Source organism: Scleropages formosus, chromosome 3 (genome assembly GCF_900964775.1).
Source record: "Scleropages formosus chromosome 3, fSclFor1.1, whole genome shotgun sequence".
Lineage (NCBI taxonomy): Eukaryota > Metazoa > Chordata > Actinopteri > Osteoglossiformes > Osteoglossidae > Scleropages > Scleropages formosus.
The window spans coordinates 15,209,482-15,227,795 of NC_041808.1; the positions used below are offsets into that span (position 1 = coordinate 15,209,482).

Sequence of the window (18,314 nt, forward strand, 5' to 3'; positions counted from 1 at the left end):
ATATAACGATTACACTTTTCACCGCATTGCTAATAGAGGTGTTTTTGCTCATAACAGAAGCACTGATAAAAATACACTAAGTTCCAATGTCTTAATGGAACGCTACCAGGCACTCACACAAGATTGCCCATGGACTGAATTTAGAGAAAAAGAACAGATGTTTTATAATTTGCACATAAGTCTAGTAATTTTACAACACATATGTAATAAATTACCAAAATGTCTCACATACATATATCTCAGTATCATTAGATTATATTTAATATCCCTCAGCACCTAAGTGATAAACACCAAGAAGGTAATGATTTACACGAACTACGGAAGAATGGGAGCATACGCTAAACAAAGGATATAAGGTACTTCTATGCGCAATAAAATGAGCATTCTTGGAGAAAAATGATGCTGATTTATCAATATAGCTTTGTAAAGATTGTCTTATACATGAAATGACTTACGGGAGAAGGCGTCTCCGTAGGGTCTGTGGGGCACGGAAAGTGATAATTAACGCACCTGCATCTATTGAGGGTTTGAACGGTTTTGGAATGAACCATTGGCACCTCCTCCACCTGCCCCAGACCTGGCCACACTTATTGTACTTTCTCTGTATGACAATACTTTGGATACAGTTGTACTTAGACATGTGTCTGCATCCATCAGCATGACTGACACTGTCTCAGCAAAAAGTGATGCTGGCAGAGGCAAGGCGTGCTTTTAAAACTTAATTCCAAAATAGGGGAGGGTCAGAATGCAAAATATAAAAGAAAAATATGTCAAAGATGTGTCAATTTCTAACCATTAGCTACCAACAGCCACGGAAGAGTTCAGATGTTAACAATCAACATTTTCTGTTTTCCAAGACTGTCACTGTATAAAGGCAAGGACATTTCTGTACTCTCTTCAAGGTACAAAAGCCTCTCCAGCGGCTGGTGAAGTGAACGCCTCGAGAGACATGTGATAGATGGCCGGTATTCTCATCTCATGTCAAAGGTAAAATGCAGACCGTGATGTGTGGACGTAAAGGGACGGTAAGTGGGCCAGGGCTTTTTGGTGAGAAAGACATTGCACTGTACAGACCTACAGCAGGAGACACTTAGGACCATTCATGCAAGCTGGTTCGCATCCAGCACATTTTCAACCTCAGCAACTCCTTTCTTTAGTCACTGTGGAAACCCATTACTGCAGTAAGCTGCCAATATCCTTTCATCCACATCGCCCATCAGCGAGGCCTGCCGGCTGAGCTGTTTTTTGCCCAACCTTAGGTCCTCAGTAGTTATTAATAATTAACAGAACAGACGGTCACTTCACCTTGTTGGAAATGTATTTTCTAAACCATGCAGCACTCCAGCCCTTGACAAGTGGCCTCATCAGAAGGACCGGCATGATGGGCTGTGGAGCAATGGACCGCTGAAATGTTAAGCGTTAAAATTGGCGATGCATGCATAACAGAAGTTGGTACCCTTGCACATCTGCATACAAGTCAATTTGCATATTTAAAAATCTGGAAAACTTTGTGCATTTAAAATTTACATTTTAATTATACTGGAGAAGCTGTCAACAAGATTCCTGTTGTCACAATACTGTACATGTGAATTGTTTGAAAGTTCTCCATTGAAAGGAAGTCTTTTGTGATAATTATAGACATCTTTAAAATTTAAAGTTACGTGGAGTTGTGTTAGTCAAATTTTTAATGGCAAACACTGTTTACCAGATTTGCTGTTAGAATGTCGTGCAAGTCATAATCTTGAACGGACAATTTAGACAGACCAAAGAACAAGTTTAAGAAAAATCACCACACTGGTTGCACAATTTACAAGTACAACTACAAGTATGTTCATAACTCCAGAGTAAATCTACCACTAAATCACAATTAATGAAAACTATGCAATACAGACTTCCTCCATATATTCAACAGTGAGGTTCTGTAAAAACCTCAGCAAAGCTAAAACAAAACATACAGTAACACTTCCATCTATGAGTCCATTTTTAATATTCTCTTGTCCAGTTCAGGTCTCAAAGGTCTGGAAGAAATAACCTGGAAATGGTGGAATTTTCAAAAATTCATAACTTAAATGGTCGTAACACAGTAGCCAGCGTATACTTTGAATGAAGGTCCATTAAAACACAAAATTCAAAATGACAAGCACAACAAGAAGGCAAACAGCTGTTTAAGATGCTAAATTAAAATTTGTAAGGACGCAGATTAATTCCAAGCTTTTGATTAAATCATCTGATCTGGCATTGATGTTCAACTGATATGTTATTACAATCATGACACATCAGTTTACAGATTTTCCAAACTTATCCCTCGATATTTCATTCCAGGCTATGATCCTCTCCATGTCCTGAGATCCTTGTTTATAAGTATCTTCATGGGCTGAGGCACAGAAGTGGGTGACCCCACTACTTCGTAGGTGTCTGAATGCACAGACCATGAATAAGTTATTTTCTTCAAACTATCATCTTTTGTTCAGTTCTGTGTACATTGCTTCTAAAGCACCGGTCACAGTACTGGAAGGGACAGATGGAAAGGAGCTTATTGCGGGTTTCATTACAAAAACGTCACGTCGTTTTGCGACTGCACCCAGCGACAATGAGCATCGTACTCCAGGTTCGTCTTGCCACTCAGCTGGCAGCCCTCTGGGTCGATCACGCCGTTCTGGTAAGACTTGGAGCCCAGGCTCTTGCTGAGCTTCTCAGCCAGGCATGTGCGAACTGACTCATGAAGGGTTGCATGCTGTCCTCCTTGGTCTTGGAAACCATTACTTTTGCTTTGCTTCGTCTGCCCAGAGTCTCTAGGGATGAGAGCTGACCTCCTCCCGGTCTCTGTGGCCTTGGGAGTTTCTATGACTGGCTTGGCTGCTGTCTGCAGCTCCTCTTTGGGCCCCTGCTGCCCTGTTGTGACTGGCCCCATGGGGGTGGAAGAGAGGACAGGCTCAGAGCTGGGCACACAGTTCTCATCCAGATCGTCAACCAGTGTGTCCAGGTAGCTGCCGACGGAGATGTTATCCAGCCTATCGCTGGGGTCCGGCAGGCTGCTCCAGCTGCCCCGCAGGGAGGCATCGGGACCCTCGGCCAGGCTGTACTGACTACTGGTCAGGCTGCTGCAGCGGCTCGTGAGGGGGCCGCGCTCCTCCAGTAGCCACCGGACCGACTCGATGCCCTCATGCACAGCAGCCAGCTGCCGCAGGATCTTCACGTCGGTTGAACGCAGGGACACCTAGGAAGTGAGAGGAAGGGTGGAAGCGTAAAAGCAGGGGCAGCACACACACCAGGGGATGGCGAGTGATACGAAGCAGGATGGGGGACAGCAGCAATGTGAGTGACAGAGGGGAACAAGTCCGGAAGACAGGAGATTTGTAACATCAAAGAGGGAGCAGGAGAGACATGGGGGATTAATGGCGAAGAGAGAAGAAGCACATGCCAGAGTCATTTGCTGCTGCACGGCTTCATTTGCATTCTGTTCCAACACCAGCAGTTCAGTAACAGAAAAGGATGAAGAAAAGACAAATGGAGTAAAAACTGACAGCATTAACTGAGCCAAACAACATGAGGCAGAAGTTGTGGTGCTGCCCCGTGATGGCCAGGCAGTCTGAGAGCTCCTGTTCAACATCCACCTGAACAGGAATGTACTTTACCTCACTTTACCATCCAGCACATGGGCCATCTCTCGCTCTAGTCAGCTACACTCAGTACAATGTGCCTTTAGACAAGTTTAACTCTTTAATTACCCCTGGCTGTAGCTGCAAGTTTGTTTTATGAATCTTGCACATTTCATGCTACTGCTTAGGTGACACTTTTATCAAAAGTGGTGCGAAATTATAGGTTCTAGACATTATACTCCATGTAAGCTCTAACAGTAGAAATATTTTGAAAGCAATAAACGCCAGCTCTGTAAAACACAGCTTTTGCATATAAATTTATGCCATTATAGCCAACTGTTAAAAGAAAAGCTCTGAAATAGTGCACACTAGCCGTTTTCACAGCTGTGAACAATTATGTCATATTCACCTAAAGCGGTTAGATGGTATGTGGTGGCGGTAAATTAACTGTGGAATTTGCTGAATGTTATAAAGTAACAAGTTAGAAGTTAGTCTGAAGAAAAAAATAATTTGTCTCAACATTTGTATAATTTATTTTCCAGCTACACCAGAAACACACGTTTAATCTGAGCGCATGCAAAACGGGACGTGCCGACAGCTCGCCCAGTTCATTGTCCACGTCTGTTACGACAGCTTTACTAGGAGAGAGACGAAGGAGGACTGCACAAAAAAGCTGACATCTGCAGTAATACAGGTCTGGAGAAACAGCACACTAAAACCAACACTACTTCAGTGATGCCAGCTGTATAAAAGGAACAATGTGTCAATGAATCCATAAAATACCAAGATTTCCATTTATGTATCAGAATCAGCTTTATTGCCAAGTATGTTCACACATACAAGGGATTTGACTTGGTGACAGAGACTTCTATCACAATTATATTTTAAAATATCTTAGATACGCAGCCCACCAATGATAAGCGAAACCAAACAACGGCCAAACAGCTGTCCATAAAAGATAGTAAGATTAAAAAGAACACATTTTATATATATATATATATATATATATATATATAAAATGCATGTATAAACAAACACACACACATTCACATTTACTCATTTACCTGATGCTTTTCTCCAAAGTGACTTACAATGTTAAGGTTAGAATTATTTACAATTTAATTACGTGTGTGTGTATAATATCTTTAGAACACAGGGCTGAGCTGGGACCTTCCAGATATAGTATCAGCTGATGTACAATCTCATCAACTACTGGGGTGGGGGAAGGGAACCAAAATGTTTCTTTATTTATATGTGCTGGCATAAATGAGCTGACAGCAAGGAGCACAGACGGCAGCTCCTCAGCTGGCAGCACCACGGCTTGCAGAGACTAATGATGGCGGCTGTAAATATTCCCAAGGCTCAGTGTGGCGCTGGCTGCTGACGAATGGGACCCGACCGAGCCCATCTGTGGGGGCCTACGGGGCGGAGTGGGGGCTGGGAATCCACATTCGGGGGGGGACTCAGGGACCCCCTTTTAGTCATCACCTCTATGGTGGAATAGGATAACAGTAATAAAAATTACAAATTTTAAAGACAGTGTGTAGTTACTGCTACATTTGTATATCTAAGTGCAAGACGCATAAATAACACCAGTTTTGCGGAGATTCCTCCACACTGCTGGGCCTGACTCAGAAGAGATTGTTGATGGTTGTCAACAGAGATGCAATTTAAAAACACAACTATGTCTTTGTACAAATAAATAATCTATGACTTCCAGTCTTGTCAATTCAGATGTGGGATCGAATCTGGCTCAGACTGCGTGGAGTTTGCATGTTTCCCCGTGTTCACTTGGGTTTCCGGTAAATTGTAACTTTACATTGCCCATATTGTGTATGTGCAAGGGAAAAAGTGTGTGCATTATTTCCTGGCAATGGGTCACCTCCAGGGAGTACCCCGCTTCACGCCCTATGCTTCCGGGATGAGCTCCGAATCACCGTGGCCCTGCATAAGGGCCGAGTGGTTCTGACAATGATGGACAGCTGACACCTTTGCCCAAGGTAGCATAAAAGGAGATGTGGGAAACCTTGAAAAACCCTTCTCTTCTGTGGTGAAGTCTGTCTGCTTAATTAGTCTTACAGTATCTTTTTTTTTTTTTTTTTTTTAAAAAAAAAGGCTTATACCAGATCATTTCACTCTTGATTTCCTGCATCTCTTACTGCGTGCCTCTTTTGCATTTGGGCTGCAACATTATCCTATCTTAGTGTTTGTTTCAGGATGTAGCAAGGTCATGGCTGGCCTAAGTACAGACAAGCCAAGCTCTCTTTTTTTTGTTTTTTTTAAACATGTTACTTGAGTGTTTGTTTCTGTTACAAACTTGATTGGTAAATATGCTCTGATCATGCAGTAAACATGTGGTCTTTTTTTTGGCATAAAAATTCTCAGTCGGGGGGGGGTGCACTCCGAAGCACTTTGTGATTTCCTACCACTGGTGGTATTCTGTGTCGCACTTTGGCTGAGCCAATAAAGTATTTTACCTAATTGGCTGCAAGGGTTATTGCTTTCTTCCACAGGGAGACTGGGGAAGAGACTGATATTTATACGAAGGAGGACTTTTTTCCGGCACTTGTAACGTTCCAAATGCTACCGACAGCACATAGTTTGCTGCTGAAATTACTGAAATCTGGATGCCCTTAACTTGCAGTGTTGGTTGAAGACAATGCAAGCAGAAGCACACAGGCACACACAAGTACAGAAACACACACTTGTAGATATGCAGAAATTTGCCCTGTGTCCTTAAATAGTAAACAGCACTGTGTCTCGCTGCCTCACTGTGCCTGAAAACAAATGGGCTCATTGCAAAGCAACATCTCCAGAGGTTCCATCAAAAGAATGTGAACTAATACACTTCACTGGCAACACCACAAGATACAGGTCTCAGTTACCCTGAAATATGTTCCCAAAATATTTTCACTCCTTAAATACTAGATGCATATAAAACTTTTATAGCATGGACACTTGCTTGAATTTATGCACCGAGATCACCGTGTTTAACATCTTCTGCGTATTATACTGCGGAACTCTCGGGAGGAGGGTTACAATCCCTTGCATGCCAAGATGTCACGCTATTGAAAATTTAGCTGCACTGAAAGCCTGTGCAAGTCTGTCACTTTGCTCCATTAGCTTGTGCGGTCATGGAAACCCTGAGGGTGTGCGAGATGATGAGGCCAAGGTCAATGAATGCCGCATCCCAGAAAGCCTTTAAGCAGCACTGATTCTGGACAGGAAATCCTGCCACCGAGGTATTCCACGGCAATGAGGGACTCGTTGTGCACTGGGCACAACAGCCATTTACAAAGAGTACCAGACTTTGCTAATACAAAGACAATACAAAAGGCTCTCAATTTGCCACAGAAACTTACCCATTTATATCCTTGTAGTCCTCATTAGTGTTTTTTTGCTATATATATCCTCCTTTTAAATCATAGAAATATCCATCCCCACATCTATTATTAATAAACTTTTCTAAGGGAAGGATTTACATCTGATAGTTATGGGACAGCTAGTAGCATAATGGTTAGAGCCTCTGCCTTTGGATCCAAAGGTTGCAGGTTCAGTCTCCAACTCCTGCTGTAGTACCCTTGAGCAATGCCCCAAATGGGGTCACCCAAGAGGGAGGGGACACGCCCTGGCCAGGATGCGAGTTTGCTGCAAGACACCCCAAGCAGGGCTTGAACCACAGACCTGCCACACAATGAACATAGGCCAAACACCCTTACTCTAAAATGGTCCCTAAAAGCTGCTTTGGAGAAGAGCATAATGTAAATGTTAACATAACCATAATTCATAACTTGACTACTGTTAGTCACATACTGTAAATTATACACACATTGTCTGAACAATGTGTGGGTTGCAGGGAGCTGGAGCTGAACCCAGCAACACAGGGCATAAGACTGGAGGAGGACACACCCAGGACAGGATGCCAGTCTGTTACAAGGCACCCCAAGCAGGACTTGAACCCTAGACCCACTGGGGAGCAGGACCCAGTCCAACCCACTGCACCACTGTGCCCCCCATACTGTAAATGCCCATAATTAAATGCATATAGTGGTAGACAGGCAATGAAATTCCCATTATTTTAGTTGGTAAGCATTTGTTTTTATCAGAAGTAGCATGGATATGTTGCAATGTTACCAAAACCCATTTCCTCCATGGATCATAACCTAGTATCACCAGTATGCCATGTCACCTTCAGCAACCCCAGCCTGGGCCCAGGAGATGCTCAGGTAAGGGACCTCTGCTCATCGCTGTACCGCTGCAGTGTACAAATGTGGAGGGATTACGGGCTCACATGTATTGTGGATGACCATCCTGTCAGAGGATTTTAGGGAGTATGTTAACAGGAGAACATAAACAATGAAATCTGGCCTTAAGAGTTTATTCCAGAAAAACACACAAAGCTAACGGAACCACGATTATGAGGCGACATTTTATTTAGACACCTCACATTTACAAACAGTGTTACATAAATTAAAATAATTATTTTTAATACATTTGCTTGTATGTTTCTTTTTGCCAGTGGTACACAGCATGTCCAGTATGGGGACACAAATGTATGCAAATATTATCAGTACAGTAAGTGGGAAGAACCACATTACTGATGGGACACATTACTTAGCCTCCTCCTGGACTCAAGGCTTGAGCACTGGGGTGCATAACCCCCTGACACAGTCTACTTTCGGGAAAGTAACGTTTTTGAAAAAAAGTTATGGAAATACACACGTTGCATGTATAATTAATTCTGTCTTAACGAATCATATGAACACATCTGACATCATCATGCATCAGTAATGAATCAGCAACAGCACAGAGAGAGACACACAGGCCGATGGGAACAGCAACCTCACCATGTCTTCCTTCAAGCCTTTGATTTTTTCCGCGAGGCCCCCGGTGGCCGTGTGCCCGGCGGCGAGCTCGTGCGCGTACTCGCGCTCGCCGGCGTGGCGCGCGGGGCCTTCCCTCACGATCCACGCCATGAGTCCCGCGGGGATTTTATAGCCAGTTTTCATCTCCAGGTCCTTCAAATCCAACAGGGGCTCGACAGTCCTCACCTCTTCCACCATCGTAACCCGCCTTTTTCACTCAACTTTCATTAATCATTTACTAGCGTTTACCAACCAACCAAATTATATAAAATTTCAATCAATGTGGCTAGTACTACTAGTACTCCGCAAATCTCGTTCCGTTGCATAAAACACTCGCCAAAATCTGACTGAAGCAAACTGTACTTATCACAAGCTCCAGATTCGTTCGTTTGTGTAACTCTAGGTGAGTGTCAAACTTCCCGGCCTGAGTGAATGCAGTTGAAGTTCACGTTCCAACCAACGTCGCCCGGTTTCTACTCACTTACTTAGTAAAATAAACACATGATGATTATAAACCCGCATTAATCTGCTGCGCGTGACAAACATTTCCAACCACAGACACTACACTGACAGTGCTTAACGCGACTCATGTCGGTAAATCCACGCAGGTATTCAGACGCTCGACTTTCCAACTTTGCTCCTCAACACTCAGCCTGAGACCGCAGCGCTCATTCCACCTGCGTGAAAGTGGGCTCCGCTGAACCCTCCCGCAGCTTCTGTCCCTACCGTAAATATTATAATAGAGCACCCTTTACCGTAATATTCCAGACGTGAAAGGGATCTCCGCTGATTCTCCGGAACGTCTTTCACTACCGTAAGTATTACAATAAATTACCGTAATAACGCAGACGTTAAAGTGGTCTCCATTGAACTCTCACGAAGCCCCTCTCACTACCGTAAGTATTGAAGTAAAACGCCCATACCGGTACACTCATGATACTCACTTGTACACTGGGTCAATTTACGGCAACACATGGGGTTGGAAGTCTTTTCCCTAGCATTCGTTCGTAAATCAAAAGTAAGGTTTACCCCTCGATCACAGTCAATGAAAGCTTATTACACTGCAGAGGTCCCTCGCTTAGTTTATTCAAGGTTAGGTTGTGTAAAACCCTCAGATACTGGTGTGTTGTACATTCCCGGACCATTACGTTTTGCACCATCACTCACTCTCTACCTGTGCACGTGCGCCGCCTTCCGGATCCTATACTGAACACACAGGGCGCGAGGCAGGGAGGGACAGTAGTCTGGCACCACACTCATTTTACTTTGTTTACCTAAGGTAAAACTAAGTGTACTTTAACATTCCTGTAACTAAAAAGCCCATCACATAAGCCTGTGTAGCTTTCTTTAGCAGCAGGCCAATTTCAGGTTTCTTTATCATCTGTAAAAAAAATCACTAAGTGTGTCATATAGAAATGCCTCAGTTTTTTTTAATACGAGAACAAATAAATATCCTGTGAAAACGTAACATTTTCAATAACGTCAGGCTACATTAATTTAAAATGACAAAGTTGTCTCCACAAACAAACACCTACTGAATCTCTGTTATTGACCGATATATCGCAGAAATATGCGGCACATTCACCGTCTGGTTACTGATCAACAGCGGTGGGCCGCTGTAAACACTGTGACTGCGAGTTGAATTGAGGTGTCAAACACACTTCTGCTCTCTGTGGCTCCTCGCATCGAATGACAGGTTGTATTTGCTCCCCAGCAAGCAAATACACATAACCCCAAGTATAGTTTAAAGTTAACAATTTACATTTATTTAGCAGACGCTTTCCTTGAAAGCAACTTCCAGTGGATACTATATTGTCGTGATATCAGCCCACACACCTTATTCACCAGGGTGACTTACACTGCTAGATACACTGCTTACACTGGGTCACTCATCCAAACATCAGAGAAACACACTCTCTCTGTCACTCACCCACTACAGGGGAACCTGAACACATCATCTTTGGACTGTGGGAGGAAACCAGAGCACCCAGAGGAAACCCACACAGACACAGGGAGAACATGCAAAATCCACACAGACTGAGCAGGGCTCAAACCCACATCCTCTCGCACCACTCAGGTGCCATAAGAGCGGTACTACTCACTGTGCCACCCCTACTTCATAGTTATTTACACAACTGTGAAGTTAAATCTTAACAGCTTAGTTTTTTTGTGCTTTATTTGCCTTGGGATATAAAGAGAATAAATAAAGCAAGAAAGTCTCTAGAGAGAGAGAAACAAGAACATATTTTAATGTTAACTGACTAATAATCATCAGGTTACCTTGTTATCTTACAATTTTTTTGTAGTATTGTGGCCAGTTGTGGGGTGGAGTGATCAAAGGCACCAAACAGCAGTTTTGTCCTCAAAAGAAAAAGAAGAAAAGCTTAATTCTGAGACACATGGTAGACGAGTAAACAAACATAACAGCAGCCATACTCAAAGTAACACAAGACCACAGAATATCAGATTCAGGGAACTTCCTATCAAAGCCCCCCTCCCCCCATCAACAGGTCCTCATCAGTCCATTAGTGTTATTAGGGTAATTAGGGTTATTAGGGCATGAGAGCAGGGGTGGGCCATTGACAGCTGTCCATCATAAAATTCCCACCTCCTTCCTGGGACTCATCTACCCACCCAATCACAATGTGTTTCTTGTGCTGTTGTCATGATGCTAAGGACCTTTTGGAGGCCTGTTTACTACGTGAAATAAAAATGGACCTCACTCACTTACAAATGAAAAACAAAACAAAAAAAACATTTTTCCGCAAACTTTCACTCAAGATTTACAGTTTTATACAAAATACAGTGGAACAGATTCCTACATTGTAACATCATCCCCAACATTGTTGTCAGGATTAGCTGATAGTGTAGTGGTGAGTGCTGCTGCCTTTAGATCTGAAGGTCAGAGGTTTGAATCTCATGTCTGGCTATAGTACCCTTAAGCCCTGTACTTCTCCTAAATTGTACAGGTGTATACATGGGTAAATCATCATAAGTAGATTAACATTGCAAACTGCTCTGGAGAAAAGCATCAGCTAGATGAACACACACACACATTTTCAGAACCACTCATCCCATACAGGGTCACAGGGGAACCGGAGCCTACCCAGTAACACAGGGCATAAGGCCAGAGGGGCAGGGGACACACCCAGGACGGGACGCCAGTCCGTCGCAAGGCACCCCAAGCAGGACTTGAACCCCAGACCCACCAGAGAGCAGGACTGCGGTCCAACCCACTGCGCCACCGCACCCCCTAGCTAGATGAACAATTTACATCAATGTTAGAGCTATTTGATGACTCCCAGTCAACAGTTGCCAGCAGTAATGTCAAATGAGCTAAGTGAATGTTCCAGAACAATCAATTTCTAATACTTTTCCAAGCTCAGCCTTTAAAAGGCAAAGGGGTTTATAACGCACAGCCACACCTCCACATTGTTTAGCTTTGGTGGTCCACATCTACAAGTGTCAGTTTATACTGACTTGCCTTAATACTGAATATAACCAATGCAAAATATTTCTCACGTTGTTGTCTGAAGAAAGTGATTTTAACAATAGAAGTAATCTTTTATTTCTGAACCACTTTCATGATAAAGTCTTAAGGTAGCACAATGATTAAGAAGCTGAACTTGTAACACAGTTGAAGGTCAAAGTCTTAGGATGGGCTGTGGTGTCGTGAATTGATTTGATAAAACACTGCATTTCGCAATAAGGACAAAACACTGTACATTACTCCAGACTAACCATTAAACTTATGATTACTAAATAAACATGTTCCACAAATATATAAGCGCTGTACTTTTAAATGAGTTACGTTTACACCATAACTAAGAAAAAAGTTGAATGACACAAGCAGAGAAACTGAGACCTTTAACTGCATAAAAGTGATTTAATATATTAAAATATTAAACAATATGGAGAACCATTTTAATGGAGCCAGAGTTTAAATTTTTTGTAAAATTCCAAAAGTTTTTCCTCACCACATGTACGATACCATTCTCCAAGGGGACTTAAGGCCTTTGTATAACCAAACAAAAAGACATAGCACAGGCCATGTATTTTTAGAAAAGCTTCTCGTACACTTGAGTTTCACCATTATACACTACACACAGGGACAGAAATTTCTTACATCGACCGCTTTTTACCGCATCGGTTATAAGTACATTGATCAATGGTGGTGGAGCAGCAAGGGGGTCTCGAACCCGGCTCTCACCACTACGCTACCCACCAACATGCTGACGCTGATTAAAATTCATAATTAGGCAAATTAAAATAAACAGCTTCAGTGAAGTTGAATGTTACACTTTGAAAACAAATCTAAATAAGTCGGAAATGGAGGTACACGCGTTCCCTTCGTTTTTGTGCAATCAAGTTGTGCTTTGCTGGAGGGGACTGAGGACAGGGCTCTCTGGACGCCGGCTCTCGCCTGGGCACGGTAACGGGTGGGCTGCTCTCCGTCACCTGTACAGGTCAGTAGCGTCCCCCTCTGGACAAACCTGTGATATGCATGAAGGGCTGTTGGGGGCTGAAGCAGCAGGCGCGCAGCTTGGAGCCAAACGGGGTGCCTGAGTGAGGATTGCAGCCCTTGGAAATCCTCAGGGGTGGCAGGCAGACGGGATGCTCTGCCTCCTCCTTGAACTTGTGCTGTGGCACCATGTTAGCAGAGACGGCGCCCTCTGTGTTCAACGCTGGTAAAGACGTGGGCAGACAGGTGAGGCTTCTAGAAATATCATACACCCGTGTGCTTACATTCCCTGGTAAGCAGAGTCCCCTAATCACCTTCATCTTGCCAAAGCTACTTAGTTATTGGATTATTATTATTATTATTGGTATTGGTATTTGTACCCCATTTTTCGGCTGTTCCATTTTACTTGAGTTGTTCATGTGATTCTCCAGGACTGAAATAATTCGTGTCATAGTCTAGCATGGTACGCAGCCATTGCTGAAAGAAGAAACAACTGGAAAGCGGGTAAGCGATGAAGGTGTCACCTTTGACCTCGGTGAAGCTCTGCCTCTCCTTCTTCCTCCTGATACTTTCTTGGCTCTCAGTAACTTTAGAGTGAAGCTCCTTCATCTTGACCCTCATGTCATTTATTTCCCTCAGTAGGGAAGTGTTCTCCTGTCCAAATAGGAGATGTGCACAAAGGAGGATGTGTGAATACAATGAAAAATAAAGTCATACATATATACATATACTTTTATACACTATGTGTGTGTGTGTGTGTATATATATATATATGTAGCGTATAAAAGTTATATATACAATGGGGAATGAATATATATATATATATATACATTTTTTTTTTCAGAACCACTTGTCCCATACGGGGAACCGGAGCCTACCCGGTTCTGAGCAGTGGGACTCGAACCCCACACCCACCGGAGAGCAGGACTGTGGTCCAACCCACTGCGCCACCGCACCCCCTAGATACACATATACATATGTATATAATTTTTCTATTTTCATCAACCACCTCTCCAGTGTTGGGTTGCAGTGGTCAAGAGCCTTTCTTGGACGCTTACAGTGTAAGCAGAGCCACTTAGAATTAGGTGAATATAGATAATCGCCTAGGTGCACCGAAATTCAGAGGTGCCAGATGAAACAAACTGTTGGTCTGTGCAATAAATAGTATATATTTATGTATATGCAAAGGGGTGCGGTGGTGCAGTGGGTTGGACCAGGTCCTGCTCTCGGGTAGGTCTGGGGTTCGAGTCCCGCTTGGGGTGCCTTGTGACGGACTGGTGTCCTGTCCTGGGTGTGTCCCCTCTGGCCTTCCGCCCTGTGTTGCCGGGTAGGCTCTGGTTCCTCGTGACCCTGTATGGAACGAGTGGTTCCGAAAACGTGTGTGTGTGTGTGTGTGTGTGTGTGTGTGTGTGTGTGTATTTATGTATATCCTTAATGAATTTCAGTGTTGAAAATAAGTTTGGTTTTCACACACACAGTCTGAAACTGCTCGTCCCGAGCAGGGTTGCGACGAACCGGAGCCTAACCCGGCAACACAGGGCGTGAGGCTGGAGGGGGAGGGGACACACCCAGGACGGAACGCCAGTCCATTGCAAGGCACCCCAAGCAGGACTCAGGCCCCAGACCCACCAGAGAGCGGGACCTGGCCAAGCCTGCTGCGGCCCTACGCCCCCCCTTCACTGTTTTCAATAAGGTATAAATATGAGTTCTGTGGATATAGAATGTTATGGTTATCATGAATACATTACATACACACACACACACAGTCTACAACCATGTGTCCCAAGTCAGGGCTGCAGCAAACTGGAGCCTAATCTGGCAATACAAGGTGCAAGGCTTGGGGGGGCAGGGGACAGGACACCCAGGGCTGCAAGGCCCCCCAAGCAAGACTCGAACCCCAGACCCACCCGAGAGCAGGACCTAGCCAAACCCGCTGTGCCACCATGCCCCCGCACCTCCTACATAATACACTATACCTTATTTATAATTCAAATTTTATTCTCCCTTCTTGATTATCTATGTATTTTTTAATCTTCTATATATATGACAGAAGATTATATATATATATATAAACACACACGTATATATATGAGTGCCAGACTGATTCTTGCCTAGGAGTGTAAAAAGCCCCAGTGCCGGCCCTGAGTTAAGGCATTCGTTCCGACATGCAAACACAGAACAGGCAATTTAAAGACATCAAGGCGTCTCGGTACATTTGCTTGATTAAAAAAGGGTCATATGTAGTCCCTTCTCACTCCCGAGTTACCATGTACTGTATACTATAGTATGATACCATGCTATGGGTGCATGCAAGAAGGACACACTTACGCACCAACGTGAACCTATTTACCTTTAAAATCTTTGAATACTGCACATTGTGCACTTGAGTGCTTGTGTCAAGGTTCTTCTTCAGAGAGGCCACATTCTTCTCCAAGTGCTGTCTCTGGCGTATGTACTCCTCCTGGATGGTGGCGTCTATCTTGGCCGTGTCCACCTGTAGAGCACGTGGAGAGCCGCTGCTAGTTTTCAATGGAGAACAACTGACGCCATTGCTCTGTAACTACAGTCCAGGGGATCTTGTTCCAGCTTGGTACTCAGTTTTTCATATTTATGAGGTACACTGTTGTGACATCATTGTAACGTACTGCTGCTGTCCTTCTTGGGAATCAGGGTCGTCGTCATTGGCCAACTCAACTGTTAAAAATTTGTTTCCGGGATCTGTGTATCGTATTGCGATACTTTAAAACAGCAATAAAATTATGGCTTTTAAGTTTGCAAAACTAGACCTAATTATTGTACACTTCATGTTCATCCAAATTCCTGTTTTGAGACATTTAGGGCTATCAGCAGTGATATTGTTAACATATATCAGCTCCCCTCTTTCAGTCATAACAGAAAAGCCATGACAAATGTAACCACACACGGGGCGCCAGTCCGTCGCGAGGCACCCCAAGCGGGACTCGAACCCCAGACCCACCGGAGAGCAGGACCCGGTCCAACCCACTGCACCACTGTGCCACGACACCCCCCAACTGTAACTAGTTTACAGCCAAATACTTTTTTTTTTTACAAATATCATTTTTTCTTCTTCGAAAAGACAGTATGTGTCTATGTGTGTGAGTATTTAATAAAGACACAGTAACGGGAAAAGCAAGATCTTCGCACACCACAAAACAAAAAGTGCTTGTCACCGCCTAGTGTGCATCTCATTGGGTTTGAGCTCCAACGAAAGCTGCGTTCTTACCACGTCAGGGTCCTGCACGTAGAGGCTGTACATTTTACGGATGCTCTTTTTGAACTTCTTGGGCTCCTGAATTAAGCCCATGCTGTTATACAAGTCAGTCTTAAACTTTTGTACGAGGGCCTCCATCTCCCGCACCTGCACACAGGGGAGGACAGAGGGGTGGAGACAGGAGGATGAGGAACAGCGTGTGGTTGACTGGACGCACGGATGGACGCGCTCACACCCACAAACACGCACGGCCGGGCGGGTGGACTCATGGAGAGACTCATACCCTCTGCTTTTCTTTCTTCAGTTCATTGTCTTTCGCTTTAAACTGCTGTTTAATGTCTGCTACACAGAGCTCCAGCTGTGTGATCTGCTTCTGCTGCTTTATTAATTCTTTCTCCATCTTCCGAGGGTCCAACGACTACAGCACTGAAGGGAAATTGAGCCAGAGGAGAAAAGGACAAGCAAACAAGATTTCATTCAGCAGAGAAAATGGACAGTTCCACACGTTGGACGACTACTTCTTTTCTCATGTATCGTCTTCAGTTCTCAGTTAAACACGTCATTTTGATTCAGCCTCATAAACTCAAAAGTCAGATAAGCAGTGTCAACATAAAGTCTCAACGTAAATGAAAAGCCCAGCTCTGAGCGGCCTTTCCCAGCATCCGAGAGCCACATACAGTTACTGTACAGCATTTCGAACCTCCCTGCTCAGCCTTACTTGTGTCACAATCGTCTCCAAGTGTCACCCAGGTGGACGTGTCATACGGCACTTTCACACGTTTACTGGCTCTTACCGATGATGGTTATTATTATTAGCTTTTATATAGTTCACACTGACCCCTGTGCCTCCTGTTGTCATCATTAAGTGATTTTTCAACAGTACTATTAACCAACTCAGCCTTGTCATATCGCCTTTTAAATCATTTCATGGCTGTTACGTAACGACCTTTCTGATTACAATATTATTATTATTCTTATTATTAGTAGTAGTAATAGTATTAGTTATTTTTTATTTTCTTATTTATTATTATACCATTTTTACATTATTTATATTATTTTATATTATTTATTATTATACCATCTAAACAACAACAACAATAATAATAATAATTTATTATAATTATTATTATTATTCTTGTTTAGATGGTTCCGCTGCGCAAGCCAGGCGACTTGCACGGATAGACTGTACAATGATCATCATCATCATGTCATGTCAGCGTTTTTCTCACAGAACGAGAACAGAACACACGCTCGTTGTTTACAGTCGGTGTCACCTGGCAGGTGTGTCAAGCCGCGGCTCTCCGCTCACTCACCCGCGCGCGCCCTGTACACACCTACTGACCCGGTGTGACCTCCATAGCCCGCTGCGCTGCGCTGCGCACTCAGTTCTGCCGAAGCGAGCGCTCTCCTCCTTCCGCCATGGATGAGCGTGCGTGCGTGGGGGTGTATTATATATGTGTGTGTGGGCGCGCGCCCGCGCTCGCAGACAAGTCGATCACTTTGAAGAGTCCCGGTGTGCGCCGTACCCGCTCAGAGTGGAGTGATTGCGCCGGAACTGTGCGTCTCCCTTCACCTGTCACATTTACTGTTGCCATAGCAACAGAGCACTAAGAATTAGGCTTCAGCGAGGGGGACTGACTCACTGCTGTGTAAACCGCTCTTTTACCGACTGCGTAACGGAAGACAATGTAGCCGTGTCGGGAAAATGCGGGCCTTGGAAGAGCGCACTGAATCGTCCCCGCTGCGCTGCGCTGCTGACCCACTGCAGCTGGTAACGGCCCTATAAAGGCCGCCTGCCTTGACGCGCTGCTCACGGCGACGGGAGCGCCGTCACTAGGTGCAGTTGCGCGGTACCACCGCTAGGGGCGCACAATCGCACGTGCTGCACTGTCACGTCCTTTGGCTTCTATTCGTTGAACAACGCGCTTCTCCCAAGGGAGGTGCAAAGATTATTAACTAGCGTTCGGCTCAAACCTGCATCCGAGGTGATTTGCAGTGTTTGATATGCCATTTCATTCATTTACCCATTTATACAGCAGAGAAAGACACCCACACACACAATGGGGCCCATTTGGAGTCACCAGTTCATTGGACTGTGGGAAGAAACCAGAGCACTCAGAGCAAACCCCTGCAAGAAACAAACACACAAAAAAAAC

At 44.2% G+C, this 18,314-nt stretch overlaps 2 protein-coding genes across 2 annotated transcripts; both read right to left on the reverse strand.

Annotated features, from left to right (window-relative positions):
* Positions 1–2,004: 2,004 nt before the first annotated feature.
* LOC108935087 (leucine rich adaptor protein 1-like) lies at positions 2,005–8,702 on the reverse strand. Its single transcript, XM_018753367.2, has 2 exons — positions 8,447–8,702; positions 2,005–3,217 (listed from the first exon to the last, which is right to left on the reverse strand). Exons 1-2 carry the CDS (start codon positions 8,660–8,662, stop codon positions 2,549–2,551), a joined length of 885 nt encoding a protein of 294 aa, XP_018608883.2. The 5' UTR covers positions 8,663–8,702; the 3' UTR covers positions 2,005–2,548.
* A 3,696-nt stretch (positions 8,703–12,398) lies between these two features.
* LOC108935106 (cilia- and flagella-associated protein 57-like) lies at positions 12,399–17,701 on the reverse strand. Its single transcript, XM_018753397.1, has 6 exons — positions 17,472–17,701; positions 16,442–16,584; positions 16,171–16,305; positions 15,277–15,420; positions 13,451–13,580; positions 12,399–13,149 (listed from the first exon to the last, which is right to left on the reverse strand). The coding sequence occupies exons 2-6, from the start codon at positions 16,556–16,558 to the stop codon at positions 12,932–12,934; spliced, it is 744 nt and encodes a 247-aa protein (XP_018608913.1). The 5' UTR covers positions 16,559–16,584; positions 17,472–17,701; the 3' UTR covers positions 12,399–12,931.
* Between the last annotated feature and the right edge of the window lie 613 nt (positions 17,702–18,314).

Excerpts from the sequence above, each read along its gene's own strand:
- LOC108935087 (XM_018753367.2), bottom strand. The coding sequence starts at position 8,662 with ATGGTGGAAGAGGTGAGGACTGTCGAGCCCCTGTTGGATTTGAAGGAC. Across the intron at positions 3,218-8,446 it reads AAGGCTTGAAGGAAGACATG|GTGTCCCTGCGTTCAACCGA; the intron begins GTGAGGTTGCTG and ends CTCACTTCCTAG.
- LOC108935106 (XM_018753397.1), bottom strand. The coding sequence starts at position 16,558 with ATGGAGAAAGAATTAATAAAGCAGCAGAAGCAGATCACACAGCTGGAG. Across the intron at positions 16,306-16,441 it reads TGAAGAAAGAAAAGCAGAGG|GTGCGGGAGATGGAGGCCCT; the intron begins GTATGAGTCTCT and ends CCCTGTGTGCAG. Across the intron at positions 13,581-15,276 it reads AGTATTCAAAGATTTTAAAG|GAGAACACTTCCCTACTGAG; the intron begins GTAAATAGGTTC and ends CTATTTGGACAG.